The following is a 21,196-nucleotide window of genomic DNA, read 5'->3' on the forward strand; positions in this document are numbered from 1 at the left end:
CCTTATACTGTATGTCTCACGTAACTTATTTGTAGGAAAGACTCTACGACCTGAAAATAGAGACAATGCATGTACTTTTGTAACCCCAAAAATCTTTAATAATAATATTAATTACAACATATTTGGAAGTTATGAAATAACACTTCTGCCTTTGCATAGTAAAAGAGAACTACATAACTGAGTTAATGATTTGTATGGTGACATCTTGTATTAAGATTGTTGGGGTATAAATAATAATAAAACAATTGAGAAAGGTTATTTGGGGACTTGAGCATTGTGATTAGTATTTTTAATTATTAAGAAACAAAGAACTGGTAGTATTGTGTAGTGGTCAGGATGTTGGACATCAGGAAGAACTTTCTGAGGTTAAGAGCTGTTCGAAAGTGGAACGGACTCCCTCCCACAAGGTGGTGGGTTCTCCTTCCTTGAAGGCCAACTGTCATGGATGCATAGCTGTCAACGTTTCCCTTTTCTTCAGGGAAATTCCCTTATTCCGAATAGGATTCCTTGCAAGAAAAGGGAAAAGTTGACAGCTATGCATGGATGCTTTAAAGATTCCTGCATTGCAAAGGGGTTGGACTAGATGACCATCGGAATCCCTCCCAACTCTACAATTCTAATTATATGTATTTTGAATGTATTGCTTCGGCAGGAGAGAAAATATTTCCCGCTTTTATTTCCTCTCCTGCTGCTTCTCAGGACCAGATTGCCCTAACCACCCCTCCCCCCCCCACATGCCACGCCTCTTCCTAGAGAGAAAAAAATGCCCGTATCGTGTCGTCACTTCCTGCCGGCATGCGCCGCGTACCCGGAACAAATATGACGGCTCAGCTTCCGCCCCGCCGAAAATAACCCCGCTTTTGCATTCACCCGCCTATCGGCTGCGACGTGCCACATAATTCCCTTAACAAAGATGGCGCTCAAAACGCCCTCTCTCAATGGAAGTAGGCAGGGAAAGATGGCGGCAGGCCATAGGGTTAACTGCGTAGCTTTTGCCAGGGCGTCTCTCGCGGCTTCATCAAGATGGCTGGGGGCGCCGCTGAGGCCGTTTGAATTCCGAGCCAGCCGCCAAACTCGGACAATAACAGCCCGGGTCGCCGCCGGGGAAGTCGCAGCAGCCGCTCGCCTGCTCGCCCCTCCTCACCTCTCTCTCCCGTGTTTCCAGCTATGGACTCGCTGCCGGGGGAAGACCCCACCTTGCCCTTGGAGTTCAGCGGCAGGTACCTTCGCGAGGGAGGCGGAGACCGTTAGAACCGTTAGATGGAGGGAGGGGGGTGGAGGAGGACGAGGGCGAGTTGGAGTTTAATTCTGACCCTTTACTACCCGTGGTGTGTTTGTACGGGCGTGAAAAGAGGTAGGGGTGTGTGTGTGTGTGTGAGAGAGAGAGAGAGATTTAATACCCCCCCCCCCCGTGTGGGAGAAAATTTTTTTCCTAGAGGTGGGGGCTTGACCGAAGAGAAGGCATTCAAGGCCAGTACCACTCTCTTCCCCTCTCCGTCCCTTCCTCTCTCCACACCGTTGTTCCCTGATACAGTACAGTGGAGCCTCCAGCCTCAGAGGCAGTGTATCTGCGCATCGCCTTGGGGGAGGGCATTTGAAAGAGCATCAAGTGGTTGGCTATTGTACTGTTGCTGCCGGGGAAGGCAGTGGGAGAGGTGTGTTTTGGCAAGGAATGTGTGTGTGCTTTAATCAGGGTGGATAAAAATGACTTTTAAAAATTAAAATCGTGTATTTTAAAAATTAAAATCGGATTTTTAAAATAAAATGCTTTTGAAGCTAAAATCTTTCTAAATATACTTTTCTGTTTAAGTTACATTATAGTCCAAAGGCTGTTCATCAGGAAATAAGGATTTAAGTGTGCTAAAACTCAGGCTAAGGTTTGTTTGTTTTTTAAAAAATGTTTGACCACATGAGTTAACAAACATGGATACATATGCTATAATGTTATTGTTTTAGTTAAATAAATTTGGTTAAATAAATTGTTTAGTTAAATAAATTGTTTAAAGTGTTATTAAGGAAATGGTTGTTTTTCTCCTTCCAGTAAAGTACAGCAGAAAAGTTGTCCAAATATATAACAGTTAACTTATTAAACCTCACAATAATTCCATAATTATCTGTCTTACGTATTTCTAATAGCATAACCAAATCAGTAATTTTTGATATATTTGTAAAAACTACTCTGAACATTTATTATTTCAGAAATGAAACCTTCATCTGGTTGTAAATACAGTATTAAGATTATACCAGCAAGAATGAGTCTTTCTGTAAAAGATTTAAAGTCTTCCTGACTAGTGTTTTAAATTGTGTTTTAAATCGAATTGATTTAAATCAAATCAACCCTGGTTTTATTGACCCCCCCTCACTTCAGTGGGATGAAAATAATTATTTTTCAATCGGGGAGGGAGCTTGACAGAAGGCATTCAGGGCCACTGCCCCCGCCCCCCACTCCTCAGTGTTACCTGTGGCTGGCGACCCTTAATGCCTTTTGTTAAGACCCCTCTTGGAAAACTATCTTTTTCTCCCACTGGGGTTTTTTTAAATCACACACCCACACATCAGTGGTTTGTTGTTGAATCCATTATCACCACTATTGTATTTTTACTACTGGAAAAGCGGGTGTATGAGGTGTGTGCTACCAAAGATGGTTTGATGGGTGGAGGGGGATACGTAACCCCCTTTTCCACTAGTGGGAGCAGGTCTGTGGGGGTGTGACTCTTTGTATGGCTTTTGAAGGAGACTAGGCAAATTTTTGCACCCACAATGTTGGTATTGTCCAGAAGAGTTCAGTGGAGCCTCCAGCCTCAGAGGCAAATTGCCATTAAGGCTGTCAGCCACCTCCTGACTCTGGTGTAGAAATAGATTGCTAACAAGCAAGCATGATGAGCATTGCAGCCTGGGTCCAGCACACAACAACATGGTCAAATTACTAATTCTTTCACCTCTTTCCACCTACTCCAAGGCTTCTTCCTAAACAGTTTTTTAAAACAAGTAAAAGCTCTCTCTCTCTCTCTCTCTCTCTCTCTGTGTGTGTGTGTGTGTGTGTGTGGTTCTCCAAGGATTTTTCCACAGGTTACCTATTTTTTCTGCTGTTGATGCCAGTCTGCAGGAAGGGGGAACTGGGTCTGAAGGGAGCTTGATTTTGAAACATTTAATAAGTGACTAATGCTTCTCTCCAGGCTTGAAAAAGATCCAAAAATTTATTTGTTTTTATTGAGAGAGAGATGGCAACTCTAGCTACATTGGGTTTAATCTTATGAATGTAAAGAGAGCCCTATTCAATTGGACCAAAGGCCTACCCAGCATCAAGTTTCCAACCTTGGTTATAGTAGATGCCTCCAGAAAGGCCAGAGGTAGGGGAATCCTTGTCCGTTGTTTCTCAAGCAATTACCGTAGTGCACTAAGAACATAAGAGGAGCTCTGTGTCGCATGTGATGCAATAGCCATGTGGTCCAGATACTTCACATTGGAAACATATCTAGACAAAACATACCTAGACTGGGCACATTGGACCTCTCCAACTCACATGCTTCTTGAAGCACCTTGCACTCTATGATGTGCCATGACTGTTGCTTCCTTTTGGTGCACAGTATTCTTAAGCAGGTTGCCAATAATATCATTTGGAACTGGAAAGGTACTCTCACAAAAACTTGGTGCTGTACTCCAAATAGGTTGTGGACAGTGTTCAAACTAACTGGGTGCCAGCTGCTTTTTGTGTGACTCAAAAGCGTCTTCTTGCAATCAAGTTGAGATTTCCTGTCACAAGTCTTGCTTTGCAGAAGCAGTGGTGTGAGTTTTCTGAATTTTTTCCCTGTGCACATTACACAAAGAAAACTTTGTATTTGCACTGGGGAAATTTCTGGTGCCCTAGAGAATGTTCTAATTTAGCATGCTTATTTTGCTTGTATTTAAGTAAAGAAAGATGAAAATTTTCAAACTGCCAAGCTTCCCAAATATTATATTTCCATTTGGTATGTTCCGCTATTACAAGTGAACTTTGAGAACAAAATTTTCTGTGAGAAAATAAAACATGGGGAATATTCTGTCCCACATTTCTGGCTACAAGGCAGCTTCTTGTGTTCCTGTTTTATATATGATTTTGAGTGATCCCAACTAAATTTGGGAAATGTACATGTGAGAGATATTGCATTGATGAATCTGACTTCTAAAAGCTGTCCACAAGTGAATTCTCCTGCTTCTTCCTAGTGTGAATATGGCCAAACTTCTTGATGTATCGGGAGATGAAGTCCGAATTCGTCTGGGAGGTGATGGAGGTAAAGCTATAGGAATGCCACTTACCTTCTCTTTTTTTAATTCATTGATTAAGTCTGTGTGTACAGAAAGCAAAACTTGGGATGGGGAAGAAATTTCAAATGTTGACTTCGGTGCATTTCAGTTCCTTCTTCTAAGCAATTGCTGAGTCCAGTGATGGTAGTCTAGTACAGAGGTTCCCAGACATATTTGGCCTACTGTCCCCTTTTTAGGGGACACGGGTGGCGCTGTGGGTTAAACCACAGAGCCTTGAACTTGCTGATCAGAAGGTCGGCAGTTTGAATCCCTGCAATGGGGTGAGCTCCTGTTGCTCGGTCTCTGCTCCTTCCAACCTAGCAGTTCGAAAGCACGTCAAAGTGCAAGTAGATAAATAGGTACCGCTCTGGCGGGAAGGTAAACGGTGTTTCCGTGCGCTGCTCTGGTTTGCCAGAAGCGGCTTAGTCCTGCTGGCCACATGACCCGGAAGCTGTACGCCGGCTTCCTCGGCCCATAGAGCGAGATGAGCGCCGCAACCCCAGAGTCGGCCACGGTCAGGGGTCCCTTTACATTTACCTTTTACCCCTTTTCAGGGGAATTTTTTTTTCAGAAAAGAAATTACTCAGCAACCCCCCCCCCCCCCGAAATCTACCTTCTTTAGCTGAACAAACAGGAAGATGCAGGCAAATAGGCATGCCAGCTGTGGTCCACCTTCTCAGGCCTGTGTGAAGCCAAAAAGGGTTCACCCGAACCTGGGAAACCTCTTGCCTCCAACATGACTGCCAGGGGAGGCGTTGTCACCATCTCGCACGGCACCTGACCTGGCGGTAATCACTACTATAAAACAGATGAAACATGTAGTTTTCAATCTCCCCCCTTTATGCTTCCACCGCCCCCTTATTCAATGCCCCCCAATTGCACCCAAGACCACTACTGTCCCCTGGATTGTTCCAGCACCTCCCAGCTGGAGGTATTGCCCACTTTGGGGAACACTGGTCTAGTACTTCACTCCATGCCAAATATAGCCCTCCAGGCCTCCCTGTCTGACTTTTGTGACCCTCAACAGCCCTGTTCTGCACTCTTTTAGTGTTTTTGCTAGGATGGAACATGTTCTTCAGTGGTGGTAATGCTTCTTGCTTTACTGGATAGAGGGAGATGGGGTGTTGGGGTAGCAGTGTGTTTGCTATAGGAACCTCTGGCTTTTGTGTTGCTAGAATGTGTCTTCTTAAAGAAAAATTAGAGTCACACTTGTTGTTTTGTCTACTTTTGCTTCTGGCTGTGCCCACCACAGACACGTGAGGATATGGCCATAATACACTCCCAACCCCTGTTCTGTGTAATATCTTGTTAAGGCTAATCTCAGGTAACCATGTAGGAGCTGTTGAGAGATGAGTGCAACTTCTATATTACTGTTGTGCAGCTGCAGGATTTATAGTTTATTCACTTTGTAGCTTGCTGCATAACCCAGGTGAATAATTCTGGCAAGGGAATTGAGAAACCACACAAGTATTTCTGTCAGCCCAAGGGAAATTTGTGTTTTGTTTCTCAAATATCACCCTGTCTCCATCCTGCATAGCAAACTGCCTTTTCAATTTAGGCAATGAAGGTGTTTCAGAAACAGTTTTGTGATGTTACAAAGTAAAGAAAAATAGTCACTAAAGCTTTCTGTGTATGCCTAAGCACCTGAAGTAGCTTTTCAGATCTTGGTTGGCTTGTTAAAAGAATAAAGCCCTTACAAATACTGGAATTTGATGTTGCTGCCATCCTCTCTCTCACTACCTACTTCTCTTTTAGTTTCTCTTCTTTCTTAACTGTAGGTGATGTATGCACAGTGCTGAAAAGTTAAATTTACTGGAATCTGAATAAATTTTGTCTTTTGAAACTTGTAGCATTACCAGATGTGGCAGAAGACACAGTGTCACCAACTAGAGCACGGACCATGAAGGACTTTGAAAATGTGAGTGAATGACTTTTGGCCACCCAGTGAAGTGTGTAGGTTGAAGCAGACCATTTCTTGTTCAGAATATACTGAGGAAAAGGGGATTTACAAATGTGCTGTTAAGGGACTAAGCAATAACCTAACGTCCTCCATTCTTCCCTTATATTGCATATGCAGCTTCTGCTGTGCTCTTGCATACATATTAAGTTAATCTACAAAAGTTTTTTCAGTACTGGGAAAATACAGCTTGTATTTGTAGATATTTCACAAATAAATACCGTATTTTTCGCCTGATAGGGCGCACCGGCCCATAGGGCGCACCTAGTTTTTTTGGGGGGAAATCAAGGAAATTTTTTTTATTCCCCCCCCCCCCCAGCCATCCCCAAGCTAGAAGAGGGAGATGGAGCGCTCCGTCTCCCTCTTCTGCCTTCAGGGACAGCCTCCCACAGCCTCCCTAGCAAGCTTCTCCCCACCGCCAGCCTCCAAACCAGGTCAGGGAATAGCGGGATGGCGGCGCTCCGCGTCCCCGCTGTCCCCCGAACTTGTCGGGCTGCCCGATATCTGCCCGAAGCCTGGGGTGCGCTCCAGAGCGTGCCCCATGCTTTGGGCTGCAGGCTGCCGCCCGCAAGCCTTGCGAGCCCGGCGGGAACTCCTGCCGGGCTCGCAAGGCTTGTGGATACCTTACTGAAGTCTGCATTTGCCCCATAGGATGCACACACATTTCCCCTTCATTTTTGGAGGGGAAAAAGTGTGTCCTATATAGGGCGAAAAATACAGTAAGTATGGAAAGTTTTAGATACATATTTCTGTGGGCAGAATTGTTTCTGGGTAATTAAGACTATTTACTGGTTTTGAAAATTTACAACTGAGTTTACTTCAGGGTTGCATTGAGTTCAGCGTATAAGCAAGGTCTTACAAGGATTACTATCACTTTCCCGTCAATCTTATACGGAAGTTACCCCTTGTTGGGCTGGGTGGTGGGGTTTGGATTTGTCTAAGCCCAGACCTGCTTGTCCTCCACTGAGGAAGTGCAACCAGCGGCATATGTACCACCAGCAGAGAGCCCCAATATGGGCTCTTCTGGGGAGGGACTGACCAAGCCCAGGATCCTTTGGATCCTAAGCCAACCCTGGTGCTGTGGCAGCATTCAGGTTTGTGTGGTGATTTGTTTGCCCTTCTGCCCTCTTTAGGAGGCCTGCATATGTGGTGGAAGCTCTTTTGCTTTGTTAAGCTGCACTGAGCAGCTCCTGGGGTTTGGTTTGCACACCAAGCCCCATTTGAATTTGGTATGTGTGTGTGTCTTAAGCAAAACAAAAAAATTCCTTCCAGTAGCACCTTAAAGACCAACTAAGTCAGTTCTTGGTATGAGCTTTCGTGTGCTTTGACTATGGCAGACCAACACGGCTACCTATCTGTAACTGTCTTAAGCAAGATTGCTTGTAGCTTCTATTCCTACTCTAAGCCTTTCATTATACAGAAGCATGGACATCAATATTTTATTAGTAACATATTAGATTTCTCCATTTGGAAAGCATCTGGCAGACAGCAGGGATACGGGGCAATTGCCTTATTTGGATGTATGTTTGAAACTCGTTCTTTTGAAAAAATTAAATATTTTTCTTTTCCCTCTAATGCAGTTTTCTGACATTTTACCCTCCTTCATTGGGGGTTAAGGTTAAGTCTCAAGCAATGAAGGACACTGGGACAGCAGACTGTCCTAAGGGTACTGTGTTTGCCTTTTTTCTGCAAGCAGTTGATGTTTAAAATCTTCAGAGGAAGATATATTTACCTGTCCCCTGTCTCTCCCATTGAGAATGGTCTGTTCGGGGCTAAAATGGTTCTGTCAGTTTCCTACCACAAACACTTCTGTGTGCTACTTTCCAATGATGGATCCATTAATGCAATCAAATGAATGTCATCCATGCACATAAGTAGGCTTTTGGGAACACTGAAATTTGCATAGGTAGAAAAAGAAAACTCCAGGAACCCTGCAAGCATGCTTTGTGGTTGCCACAGAATGCTGTCTACCTCTTGGGGAGAGCAGGCAGAAAACCAGAAGGGGAGGGGAAATGAAATGGTGCATGCTGTAAGAAGGCATGCCGGCTGGAATCCAGAATAGGAATGGTCCACACTGCAGTGTTTAGTCACAAGTCCAATTTGTTCTTTCTCAACAACATTTTTAAAGGAATATAAGATCTGTGGACTTAGTTGCTAACCATTATTTATGAGTATCACCAATCCCCTCTCCTACATCCCATTGGCATGAACAGGGGACTTTGAGGAGAAGAAACAGAGTGCTCTCCCATTTGTGCAGGGTGAAAGGTAAGAAACAGCAGGAGTTTCTCCTGCTGTTTGGATGGGACTCTTGCTGTTGGTTTAAACAAAGCATTGAAAATGAGACCTGCAGCATGGGGAGCTATGTGATAGCAGATGTCCAGAAGCTTGTGGGCATTCTACTCCAATGGGAACCCTTGAAAAACACCTCTTGCTCTCAAATTCAACACACAGGAAGCAGTATCAGCTTATCTTTCATATGTGAGACTGCTTGGGCAATGTGCCCCAAAATTCTCAACTTTTTAGTTCTCTCACACATATTTGTGTGAGAGTTTGCATTGTAGGCAGGGCTTTTTCAGGGGGAACTCACAGGAACTTAGTTCCAGCACCTCTCAGATGGGCACCATTGCCATTATAAGAGAATGAGGGAGATGTTTATGGTAAGTTCCAGCACCTCTTTTTCTAGAAAAATAGCACTAATTGTAGGTGTTTCTGTTTGGGGCAAATAAATGTCTGTAGGAGCACAGTTACAGATAGGTAGCCGTGTTGGTCTGCCATAGTCAAAACAAAAAAAAATTCCTTCCAGTAGCACCTTAAAGACCAACTAAGTTAGTTCTTGGTATGAGCTTTCGTGTGCATGCACACTTTTTCAGATACACAGTATCTGAAGAATATCTGTGTATCTGAAGAAGTGTGCATGCCCACGAAAGCTCATACCAAGAACTAACTTAGTTGGTCTTTAAGGTGCTACTGGAAGGAATTTTTTTTTGTTTTGACTGTAGGAGCACAGTGTTGGTTGCAGGAAGTTTCTTGTTTGAGAGGCGCATGTTACAATGAGTTTGTGTGTGTGTGTGTGTGTGTGTGTGTGCATGAGCTAATGATGAATTAAGTTTTGTGCTCATAATGACACAGAATTCATTGATTAGTTTAATCTCCAAAGAAACCTCTCAAAGTTCTTTTTGTGTAGCAGCTGAATTGGTGAGGTCCCCAAATCTTTTCAGTTACACTGTTTTTAATATGGTTGTGTGACATTGTTTCTGGTCTACCCTTTTAGCAGGTGTGGGGACCGCAATCTCAGGGGCCAAATGAGGCCCTCCAGGTCTCTCTCTCTGAGGCCCTTGGGACTCTTCCCAGGCCATGCCCCCATCTCAGCATGCTGCCTCTCCCCAGGCAACACTCATCAGTGGCGCTACCTGTTACTTGCCTGAATGCAAGACAGAGAAGTGTATGAGTGTCTATAGAAATTTGCCCGCAGAACAAAGGGAAAATTAATACTTGTTGCTCTGCCCACCACTAGCATGTTTCCCTCAGGAGGCTGCCTAGGAGGCAATGTAGCCTGTAGGCTGACTGTGTTTTTCACTTCTGCTCTACAGGTAGTCTTGGAAAACACAGAACTTTCTCAACATTTTAAAAGTTTTCCCCTAGCACTGTTATATATTCCAGGATAAACTTGATGAGAGCATTTGTTTCCATCCTGTTCACATGATATTGCTGAATTGGTACAGTATGCATGTCACATGGTATTTCTCTTTTGTTATAGCAAATAATTGAGCTGCGAAAAGAGAATTTCAACCTGAAACTGCGCATATATTACCTGGAAGAGCGCATGCAGCAGAAATTTGATGGTCCTGATGAAGACATCTACCGAATTGTAGGTATTTTTAAATCTCTTATAACTTGCTTCTGCAAATGAGATATAATTTATTTATTCATTCATTAAAGCAGTTGTAGGCTTTCTGGTTGAAGATCGTGATGAGTAAGACTGTCCTTGAACCCTGCAGTCTATTTTAATTTGTTTTTATTTTGAATAGTTTTAAACTCGGTTGGCTTAGCTGTTAAAAAAAATCTGCAAAAAGAAATCAGGAAAAAGGAGTGATAAAATAACTAAATAGTTGTGGTGATTCAAAGGTTTAATTTGAAATCAAGTTGGGTTTGGTTTGTTGGTGTATCTGGTAGTCTCTTTCTTACCTCATGGATGTTGGCTCATAATATGGATCGGTATTGTTTTATTGATGCTGTTGCTGTAGGTTTGTCATAGCCTTTCACTAGAGCAGTAAACTTGTACCAAAGCATTTGTATCCTACCCTTCTGGTGCAAAATTACTACCCAGGTTGGCTTACAAAAATTACAAATTTATATAAACAATATATAAAACAAAGGACTAAGGAGTGTGCTTCAGCAGTTAAAACCAACACATGAAAACTTCACATACAATACTATCTTGCCAGAAGAAAACAAAATCTTGGCGAAAAACATCAAGGGAGGAGGGTGTTAATCACACTTCATGGAATGAAGTCTTCCATAAGTTGGTTGCAGCCACTGATAAGGCCCTCAGTGTCTTGTTCCCCTCAATCATGGTTCTTGGTCAGCAGAGGAGTAGAGCATACAGGAAAGGCTTAAGTCCTCCTGGAGAAAGAGTCAGCACTGATTGACCAACAACAACAACAACACTTTATTATTTATATGCAGCCAATCTGACTGGGTTACCCCAGCACTCTGGGTGGCTGGGTGATGCTGACCATCTGGAAGGGAAGGAAACCTTACTGTAATTGCCAGTCTTTGTTCTTAAACTTAATCAGTTCTGGAAGTCTGTTCCAAAACCAAAGCGTTCCAAAACCAAGGTGCGCTTTCCATAGAAAGTAATGCAAATGGATTAATCCATTCCAGACCTTTAAGAACAAGCCCTAAAATAGCAATTTAAAATGAATTTTACTGTCTAACACAGGAGTCGGCAACGTGTGGCCCATGGGCTGGATGTAGCCCACAAAGACTGTTTTACTGGTCCCTGAGCCGCCCCCAAACCAAGCCGCCCGCTTGGTGAGTCCTCTGTGTGCGGCGCTAAACTGGCGCAGCGCTGGGACTCACCGAGTGGCTGAGCACGTGCGTCTGTGCACGTGCACATACTGGAAATCGCTTTTGCAGATGCCCAGATGCCGGAAATTGTTTCTGCGCCGGCACATTTTTTGGCATCTGGGCATGCGTACAAGTGATTTCCGGCGGTGCGGACATGCGCAGACTTGATTTCCGGCATCATGCTGTGCTGGTCCGGCTCATGGACAATCTCCGTGGGAGTGATCTGGCCCATGGCCGGTAAGCCCTGCCGACCCCTGATCTAACGAGACCATTGAGCCATAAAATGAAAGCAATAATCAACGTACTGTACTCTATAATAAAACAGTATCATAGATGATTTTTTTAAAAAGTTAAATTCTTACCTGCACTGATGATAGTCATTGTTTGGATGGGAGGCTTTTATCCATTTCCTCAGTCACACAATCAGTCAGTAGCTGAACTGGGTTCCACACAGTCACAAAAACAAATTAACCGAAAAAGCCTCAAAAACAAAAAACGCAAAATAAATAGCAAAAACAAAAGCACCAAATATAAGCTCCAAATATCACCTCAGAACACTGCAATTGGAAACAGAAGACTTGAATTGCAATGGGGGGACACAAATTAGCAGCGCAACAGTAAAAATGGAAACAGAAGATTTCAATTGAAATGGGCGGACATAAATCAGCAGGGCAACAGTAAAAACAGAAGCTCAGGACTCAAAACAGAGCACGTTCAGCTTTCAAAGCAAAGTTTGCAAACTGGAACACTGACTTCTGGGTTTGCAGCGTTTGAGTTTCAAGTTGTTTGGGAACTAAGCTGTTCCAAAATTAAGGTAACTCTGTACATGTGGAAAGGATCTAGGGGTCTTGGTGGAACACAGTCCCACTTCTACTCTTTGATGGCCTGATTCAATAAAGCCATTCTCCATGGCCACTCATATTGTGGCTGGGTTACTTCAGCCCCTGTACAGCGTGGCTGCAATCCTTGATACATTTGCTTGGGGATTATTCCCCTCTGGATACAGCAGGATTTCTGAGTAAAGAGGTGCAGGACTGCACTCTGTGTGTTCTTTTATTTTTGCAAGCCTGTTATTCTCATTCTAGTTCTGGATTTGCTTAAACATAAATTCCCGGGTGTTAGTATGCCTTTGTTATATTTCAGCTATGAGATGTACAGTAATAAGGGGTTTTGAATGACCTTTGTATGATGTGTAGGATTACTTCTTAAACGATGCTGTTTCAGTACTAAAATAAAACAATTTCATTACTAGGAGTTCTAATCAAAGAGCTTCCTTCCCACTTAATTTAAATTGCTTGTTCGGTCTGACACTTTTATCAGTAAAACAAAGGCTTTCAGAAATTACATTATAATCCTTGCACATCAAACTGCAGCAGAAAGATGATCCATGTTAATATAAACTGTCTACTTCTCTTGCTTGCATTTTCTTTTGCTTCTTTGTTCTGTAAGGCCATAGAGAGAAATGATCAAATGAATGCTAGAGATAATATTCTATTTAACAAAAAATCCAGCTGCTGATTCCCTGTAGTGAGTGCCATTTTTGCAGCTGCTATTGCCTCGTAGTTTAAAACTACTGTTCGTTTTGTGGATGTTTTGCCTGGCATAATTCAGATATCATATCAAACCTTGGTTTGTGCTAACCATAGATCAGAACCCAAATCATGGTTTGAGCTTGCAGACAAGGAATGGCCAATGCAGAATTTCGAGCTGCTTCTCTGCTTTTATCTTCCATCCTCTCAGCCCCCAGCATCCTAAACTAAATGTCCTAATGCAGCAGCCTATGTAGGTGGAGCATTACTTGTAACAATGGGGTACAAGTCATGTTTCTCAGAATGCATCTCAAACCATGGTTCTGATTCTGGTTTGCTGGTGAACTGTAAACATTTCTTTGTCACTATGGGCAGGCAGCATCCAAGAAGAAGCTTCAATTTTAAAATTGATTTATTTGTGGCTTTTGCATGCCACCCCATAACATAGTTGTCTTGGCAGCTTACAACAAATAAGTAATAAAAGGTGGTTTGTAACCACCTAAGCATATTAATGTTGAAACCTGTATCACCATAGCTCAGTGATCAAGGACTCACTTTGCATGCAGAAGGTCCCAGGTCCAATCACCAACATTCCTCAGCTGGGAATGTCTCCTGCCTGAAACCCTGGAGAGCTGCTGCCAGTGAGTGTGGACCTATTGGTCTGACTTGGCATAAGGCAGCTTCCTGTGTTTCTAACTCTTTACTAAAATGAGAACAGAGAACACATGAGAAGGCAAGACATACTCTCCAACTAGGTTCCTAAGCATATTTGCTTCAGAATACATGAGTTACCAGTTCTATGTTTAAAAATCTGGTCAAGCATTCTCTACATCAGGGGTCAGCAAACCTTTTCAGCAGGGGGCCGGTCCACTGTCCCTCAGACCTTGTGGGGGGCCGGACTATATTTTTTTTTGGGGGGGGAATGAACGAATTCCTATGCACAAATTTGTGGGGCAGGCCCCACAAATAACCCACAGATGCATTTTAAAAGGACACATTCCATGCAAGAGCACCAGGTAGGCCAGACAGTATTGTAGATGATAACATTTAAAATTATTATTATTTTCTTACCTGCAATGATGATAGTCATTGTTTGGGTAGGGGGTCCTCTCCTGCATTGTGGGCTGCTGGGCCTCCTGCTGCCGGCACCTCTTCCGCGCTTCGGGGGTGGGATGGGGGGCCCTCCTGCCGGCAGCAGAGGCCAGATCACTGCCGCGCAGTCAGCGGGGAGAGCTCCTGCCTGCTCACCCCACCCTCTGTCTGTCTCCTCCCCCTGTAAATCTCTTGCCCCCCCACCCTGGGTGGTGCCTCTTTTTCCCGCCAGCGGCACCTCTGCCTCCTCCATTTCCTCCTCCTGAACCTCCTGAAGGAGGACTTCGTGCGAGAATGTGTGGCGGCTTCCCTCTTTTTGTCTTTTTTTCCAGGGAGCTCAGACAGTGGCCAGGCCAGGTTAACGACCCTCGCAGGCTTGATCTGGCCCGTTGACTGTAGTTTGCCAATCCTGCTCTACACGCTGGGCTTCACTTCTGCTTAGGTTTAGCATTTTTAACTGTTCTTAGCTACGATTTCTGTGTTAGTCCCATGATTTTGTGTCTCTATGATGTTATGTCCCTGTGATTTTTCCCTATTTCTACCTATGATTAATCAAAATATAATTTATCAGATACACACACACACACACACACACACACACACACACACGGTTTTTTAGTCCCACATAGCTCCCACCATCTTCTGAGTGGGAGGTACCATTTTTCAGCTCCTTGGGGGGTGGCCTCTTCTGCTGTCAGGCACCTTGGGAGAGCCTTTTCTTTCTCTAGCCTCTGCTCGTTTTCTTCTGGAGCAGGGAGCCCTTTAGCTACAAATGCCTGTGGGTGTGGATGCTGGGCCAGATGGTGAGTGGGGAAGGCTCAGATTGTAGGTATATGCACTCTAGGGCAAGGGTAGGACCAGACCTGCCTCCTGCCCGCCAGCCTCTCTGTCCATGGGTGCATTGTGGGGCTTTAGCCGGAGCTTGGCGTGCTTGCTGGCCCCGCGCCTGGAGCCTGGCTTGGTTCTGCTTCTGGCGCGCTCGGCGGTTGCGCTCGAGCAAGTGGAGTGTGAGCTGCGCGCTGCCTGCCCAGCGTTCTGCGTGTGCAGCCTGCCCACCGACCTGGCCTCAGACAATGGGCCACAGCGCATGGTGCACGCTGCCTGGGAGCTCCGTGGGGACAGGCCGATGTAGAAGTTGGCAGGTTGCATCAGAAATCATGACGACCTCAGAAATCGGCATTTCATCGTCTGGAAAAAGCTTGCCCTTCAAAAATACCTTCATGGTTGGAAAGAGGTAGAAGTCAGAGTGCAAAGTTGGGAGAATAACAGGGGTGAGGAAGGATTTCATAGTCACAGGACTGTGCTTCTGTCTGAGCAACATGCGAGTTATGAATCGGGGCGTTAACCCTGCAGGAGGCAGACGCCTTTGGTCAGCATACCACACCTTTCAATTCTGATGGCCTTCAGCAATTTCTGCAGCAGTAGTATGGTATCCTTTGTCAGGAAATCATCATCACTACTCCGCGCTGGTCCCAAAAGACCATGAGCACGACCTTGCTGGCTGACAGTTGGATACATGCTTTCATTGTTTGGATTGGGATTTAGTCTCTGGGTCATAATGATGGACTCATGTTTCATCCTGAGTAATTAGTCTGGTGAAGAAGTCATCATGGTTTTCGTGACACATGGCCAAAAGAGCCCGGGAGCATGTGACTCGTTCCTTCTTCTGGGAAGGCATCAGCAGCCAGTGAATCCACTGTGCAGACACCTTTCCCATGTGCAAATGGTCATGGATGATTTTTTTCTACAGAGCCCACACTGATCTTGACATCTGCAACTAGTTGGCAAATGGTTATGCAGTGATCCTCCAAAATGGCAGCCTCTACTTGCTGGATGGTGTCTTCATCAATCACAGACTTTGGTTGCCCAGGAATGGGAACCGTTTTCCCCAAAGTCCAACCACACTTGAACTGATGATGCCAGTTCTTGACTACGTCATATGATGGGGCATCCTCCCCATAAGTCCCCTTTCATCTCATCTAATGTCTCCCGTGGTGTGTGCCCTTTCAAGTACAGGAACCTGATGACCACTCTGCATTATCAGACATTACTCCACGTTAGTACCTGTAGCAGAGAAACTGTTAGGAGTTCAGAGCTACAAATTACCACGTTGCCTATGGAGAGATGTATCATTATACATGTGCAATGTCATCCTCCTACGATAACTGGAAGTGGGTCAGGGGAAATCTTTAATGAGTGACCCTTGTATTAGAAAATAAGGTTCAAGGGGATAGATATATTTTGGAGATGTAATAGTAGTAATATTGAAGACCTGCAGATAAGGCAGCAATGTCTGTGAATAAATGGATGAATGCTTGTAAGGCAACAGCTGTTGATACTGGCTGCCTTTGAACCTACCGTATTTTTCGCCCTATAGGACGCACTTTTCCCCCTCAAAATGAAGGGGAAATGTGTGTGCGTCCTATGGGGTGAATGCAGGCTTTCGCTGAAGCCTGGAGAGTGAGAGGGGTCAGTACGCACCGACCCCTCTCGCTCTCCAGGCTTCAGGAGAGCCCCACCGCCAGCCCCACAAACTCGGGGGACAGCGGGAGGTGCAGCGCGCCTTTCCCGCTGTCCCCCGACTTGGTTAGAAGGCTGGTGGGGGGGAGAAGCCTGCTCCTCCCTGTCGCCAGCCCCGCAAACTTGGTTAGAAGGCTGGCGGAGGGCTTCCCCCTCCCCCAGCCCCGCAAGCTCCCAGAGCGATGCCAAAGCTGCACGCAGCTTCGGCATGGCTCTGGGTCCCGTCCTAGGGGCTGGGGGAAGGGGAAACCCGGGCTTCCCCCGCCCCAGCCCCGCGCTTGGGGGGGAAAAATATTTTTCCCCCTTTATTTCCCCCCCCCCCAAATCTAGGTGCGTCCTGTGGGCCGGTGCGTCCTATAGGGCGAAAAATACGGTAATTTACTTAGTGGGATTCTTAAGCAACCAGAGGTGATAGTTTAGCTAAATACTGAAGATTGGTTTGAATGGATTTGGATTGCTCTCATTGTGGTTAAGCTCTCGCAACTGCTGAGGCTTAGGGGAGCAAGATGGTTTTAAATTACAATTCTTTGCAATGTTGGAACATATTTGAACAGTGTTTGAATGTAAAGTATAATTAAATGAACTCTATCAATTCAAATCTTCAGTCTGAGTCTTCTCTGTATGTATACAAGGGAAGGGCTGTTGCTTTTTTGTGTTTCATATGGGCTCCCCACAGTCATCCCCACAATGACTTGGGTGCTGGACCAGATGGGCCTTTGGTCTTATCCAGTAGGGCTCTTCTGACATTTGTATATGTCCTTGGCTCTCCTCCCACTTTTCTTTATGGGAGTATTTTAGTATCCCCTTAGAATTTATGAGTTTGTTGAAATTGCCATCTTAAGAAGAGCACTCCTTGACCAAGCCAAAGGTCTTTCCTGTCCTGGATCCTGGTTCCCACAGGGCCAACTGGATGCTACCAGGAAGTCTGCAAGAAGGCATGAACACAAGAGTTATCCCCCATAGTTGATATTCAGAGGTATACTGCATTTGTATATCTGTTGCCTAGTTTGAGACCACTGATGCTGGACTGTGCACTCAGAACAAACCCAGTGCTATTAAAGATTGTTATTGCCAAGACAAAGTCCTAGCCTGAACAGCAAGTCATTACTATTACTACCCTGCCTGCTGAGGACAGCCTGCATAGACAAGAGCCCCTCTAGTACATGAGAACCTTTTTCTGCCTACCAAGATGATCAAATCTGGGGCATCTCTGGGTTGCTGCTTTGTGTCCTGGTAGCTCTTCACAGGTTGTAGCCAAATTTCCAGCACATCCAGAGTACATTTACAGTAACTCTAGAAGAATTGGATGTAATTGTGTTAAATTTGCATTTAGTCATCTCTCCTAAAGCAGGGATGGAGAATCTCAGACCCGGAGACTGAATGTGGTCCTCTACACCTCTTTATCTGGCCTTTGAAAACACTCCAGACTATCTATTCTTCCCAGGCCATGCCACTCACCAACTCTGTTCCATTCTCCCCATGAGCGCTTTTGCCTGGTAAAAATGCGTAAAAACTAGTTTACTGTATAAAAGTTAAATATGCATTTTCTGCTCTACCTGATTTTGTCTCTGGCTCCATGAAACACTGGCATCTGCCCCCTGGAACATTGTTTAGAATGTGGCCCTTGGGCTGAGAAAGGTTTCCCTGCCCTTGTTTTAAACAGATGAGTACAGTGGACCCTTGGGTTACGTTACCTTCGGGTAATGTAACTTTTGGGTTGCGAACGCGGCAAACCCGGAACTGTACACTTTGGGGTTTCGTTGTGTGCACATGCACAGAAGCGCTCTGTCACGCCGTGCATGTGCGCAGAAGCAGTGCCTCTTCTTACGAAATTTTCAGGGTGCACCCGGACCCCTGGAACGAATTAAATTCATATCTGGAAGATCCACTGTTTTTGTTTTTGTTTGACTGTTGTGAGGTATAAAGTCATGTAAATGTTTCATTCCCCAGTCACTTAATGTAAATTGGATATTGTGGTGGTTGAGATGCCGGGAAGGTGAGACTCTCAAGTTTTCCTGAGCTGAGGTGGCTACTATTTTTCTTCTCTTGTTCTACTAGAACATTGAACTCAAAGTTGAATTGGAAAGCTTGAAACGAGAACTGCAGGAGCGAGAGCGATTGCTCATCAAGGCTTCGTAAGTGTCATCTTCATTTTTCATCCTTTGCTAGTAGCCCTCCTTTGAAGGTGTCATGCTTTTTTAGCAGTAGTTGCTTTCTCCCAGGTTTCTATTCAGAGATTACCCTGTGCAGTCTGCATTCCAGATGGAGTCTTTGATTAGCCTGCAGGGTTGCCATATGCCCTTTTTTCCAAGACACGCTATCTTTTTCAGGTCTGGTTGTCCTATGTTCTCTTTTTCCCAGACAGGTTCTCATTTTCAGGATTAAAATTTCTGTCTGGGCGGATTTTTAAAATTTGGCAAAATGTCCATTTATTTATTTTTTTGTTTACAGTAACCCAAGAAAATTTTCCTAATGCATTAGACTGCGATCTAAGACACCTGGCTAAGCTGGTCTGCATCACAGAATCACAACAGAACAGCATCTTAAACCAGCTAAATATTGTATAAATCCCTTCTCTTGAGGCTGAACTAAAAGGTCAGCTAGACAATCATGGAGAAGGATATTATTATTATTATTATTATTATTATTATTATTATTTTGTTGAAAGTTAAGAACATTGCTGCCAGCAATATATCACAGCTTCTATAGCCTACATATTGTAGGGGTATTTAAAATGAAAATCATCAAAGCGATCTGTAGTTAAAAGTCTGCAAATGCGTCCTCTTTTTTTGCCCTTTATAATATGGCAGCACTAGATTAGGGCTAGTATTTTGGTTTTTGTACTGGGAAAGTCACTCTTATTAAAGAGGTACACTTTTCCTCTTTATGCAATGCCAGTTAAAACAGTTGAATCAAGTTTCTTGAAATAACATTGATATGCTGGCATATCTCTTTGCATGTAAGTAACTTGTGTGCCACATTCAAAAAATCTTCCTCTCTCGCCAATAGGATCTTGTCATCTCTGTCCTTGAGCCAGCCTTTTCCTGAACAAATCACCATTGGTGACCAGGAATCCAGACAGACATATAAGAAATAAAGCATCTTGTGGAGGGACAGATCTTTATTTCAGCTTTTGAAACCCCTGAATAATACTTGCTTTGCTTGTTTTTAGATTGCTACTTTACCAGTTTTATGTTGTTGTTTTGTTTTAAATATTGTTTTGTTTTTATATTTTACACCACTTAGAGATTTAAAAAAAATAAGCTGTTTATAAATGCTTTAAAATAACCAAGTAAGCTTCCTCCAAGAAGCCCAGGATCATGTACATAATTCCCTTCCTATTTCATCCTCACCAAAATGTTGCAATGTAGGTTAGGCTGAGATATTGGTAATAACATTATAATAATGCTGATTCTGATTTATTAGGTAGTGAGTGAAGTCTGGTGACAATCTTCTCCTAAATTTCTAAAAGGATCTGTGCTTTTTCTTTGCAGTAAAGCAGTGGAAAGCTTGGCTCAAGGTGATGCTGAAATCAAGCGTCTGAAGGAAGAGGCTCATAAGGAAGTCCAGCAAGTGGAAGAAAGCTTGAAGTGCAAGATAAGCCACTTAGAGGAGGCAAGGCAATATGTTTTCATAGTGCATGTGCAGGTGGTTTTATGATTTCTGCTATTATACTTTGCTGGATCTTGTAGGAGAGCACTTGTCTTTCAGTAATACTCTTGAGAGTAAGCCCTCACTTTCCTAAGTAAGAAAAAACTCAGGTAATTCAGTCTCTCTCTGAGGTAGGATGAACAATGGACATGTAACTGTGTCTTCCCTCCTTTGGGACAGGTTGGAGTTGGGTTGAAGTCTAAAGAGGCTGGGCCAAGGCCATAGTAACATTCTTAGGTGCCAGAGGCAGGTCAGGGGTGCAGGGGTGCGTTTCAAAGAAGGCAAGTGGAACAAGGCACTAAGGCTGCTGCTGCTACTTGTGGTGACAGGTTGTTCAGACTGACTTATGGTCCAGCCCTGAGGCCAGGGCTTCATGAGTCAAGGTGAACTGGGATATGCATATAGGATCAGCTGGCAATTACTGCAGCTGAGATGACACCCTTGTTGACTGCAATGATTAGTCATGCAGGGGAAGCAGAGCACCAGTGGTGGCAAGGCTACTGAATGCATGATTTGAGTCACACACACCGTTGCACTTTACAGTAATGTTGAAAAGGTTGGAGGGGAGGGATTTGGTTTTTCGGACGCTATGAATCTTGCAGGGCCGGGAAATCGGCTTTGTGGGGTGGTGAATGCTTTTCTCTGTGAGGGAGTCTTTCTGGACCCCATTAAAGTGGTTTTAAGCCACTTCTAAAAAAACCATCTTTGGACCCGGCCATTATGGCCAATTATCGCCCACTCTCAACTCTTCCATTCTTGGGAAAGATAATTGAGTGGGTGATCGCTGAGCAACTCCAGGCACATGAAGATGCAGACCTTACAGTTGGGATTCAGCCCCCATCATGAGACTGAAACCGCCTTAGTCGTGCTTGTCGATGATTTTGGGTGGACTAGGACAGAGGTGAAAGCTGTTTCCTGGTTCTGCTGGATCTCTGTTGCTTTTGATACTATTGACCATGGTGTCCGTTAGGGCAAAACTAGTTTGAATTTCACATTGTAATAACTGTTTCCTAATATTTGACCTGGCAGTATATTGCGAATAACAATATGTTTTATGGCTAGGCCTCACACATATTGAGGTGATTGATAATAT

At 44.3% G+C, this 21,196-nt stretch overlaps 1 protein-coding gene across 6 annotated transcripts in view; it reads left to right on the forward strand.

Annotated features, from left to right (window-relative positions):
- The first annotated feature begins 794 nt into the window (after window positions 1-794).
- The window catches only part of CDK5RAP2 (CDK5 regulatory subunit associated protein 2), a 131,240-nt gene continuing 110,838 nt past the window's right edge, over window positions 795-21,196 (forward strand). For 4 of the 6 annotated variants that reach the window (XM_083721570.1, XM_083721573.1, XM_083721571.1 and 1 more), the window contains exons 1-6: window positions 795-1,220; window positions 4,204-4,271; window positions 6,135-6,202; window positions 9,999-10,109; window positions 18,511-18,587; window positions 19,947-20,067. In XM_083721570.1, coding sequence (XP_083577696.1) covers window positions 1,168-1,220; window positions 4,204-4,271; window positions 6,135-6,202; window positions 9,999-10,109; window positions 18,511-18,587; window positions 19,947-20,067 — 498 coding nt within the window. In that variant the 5' untranslated portion in view covers window positions 795-1,167. The other 2 variants (XM_083721572.1, XM_083721575.1) reach the window with 2 other exon arrangements.

This window comes from Podarcis gaigeae (assembly GCF_964106915.1).
Source record: "Podarcis gaigeae genome assembly, chromosome: Z".
Lineage (NCBI taxonomy): Eukaryota > Metazoa > Chordata > Lepidosauria > Squamata > Lacertidae > Podarcis > Podarcis gaigeae.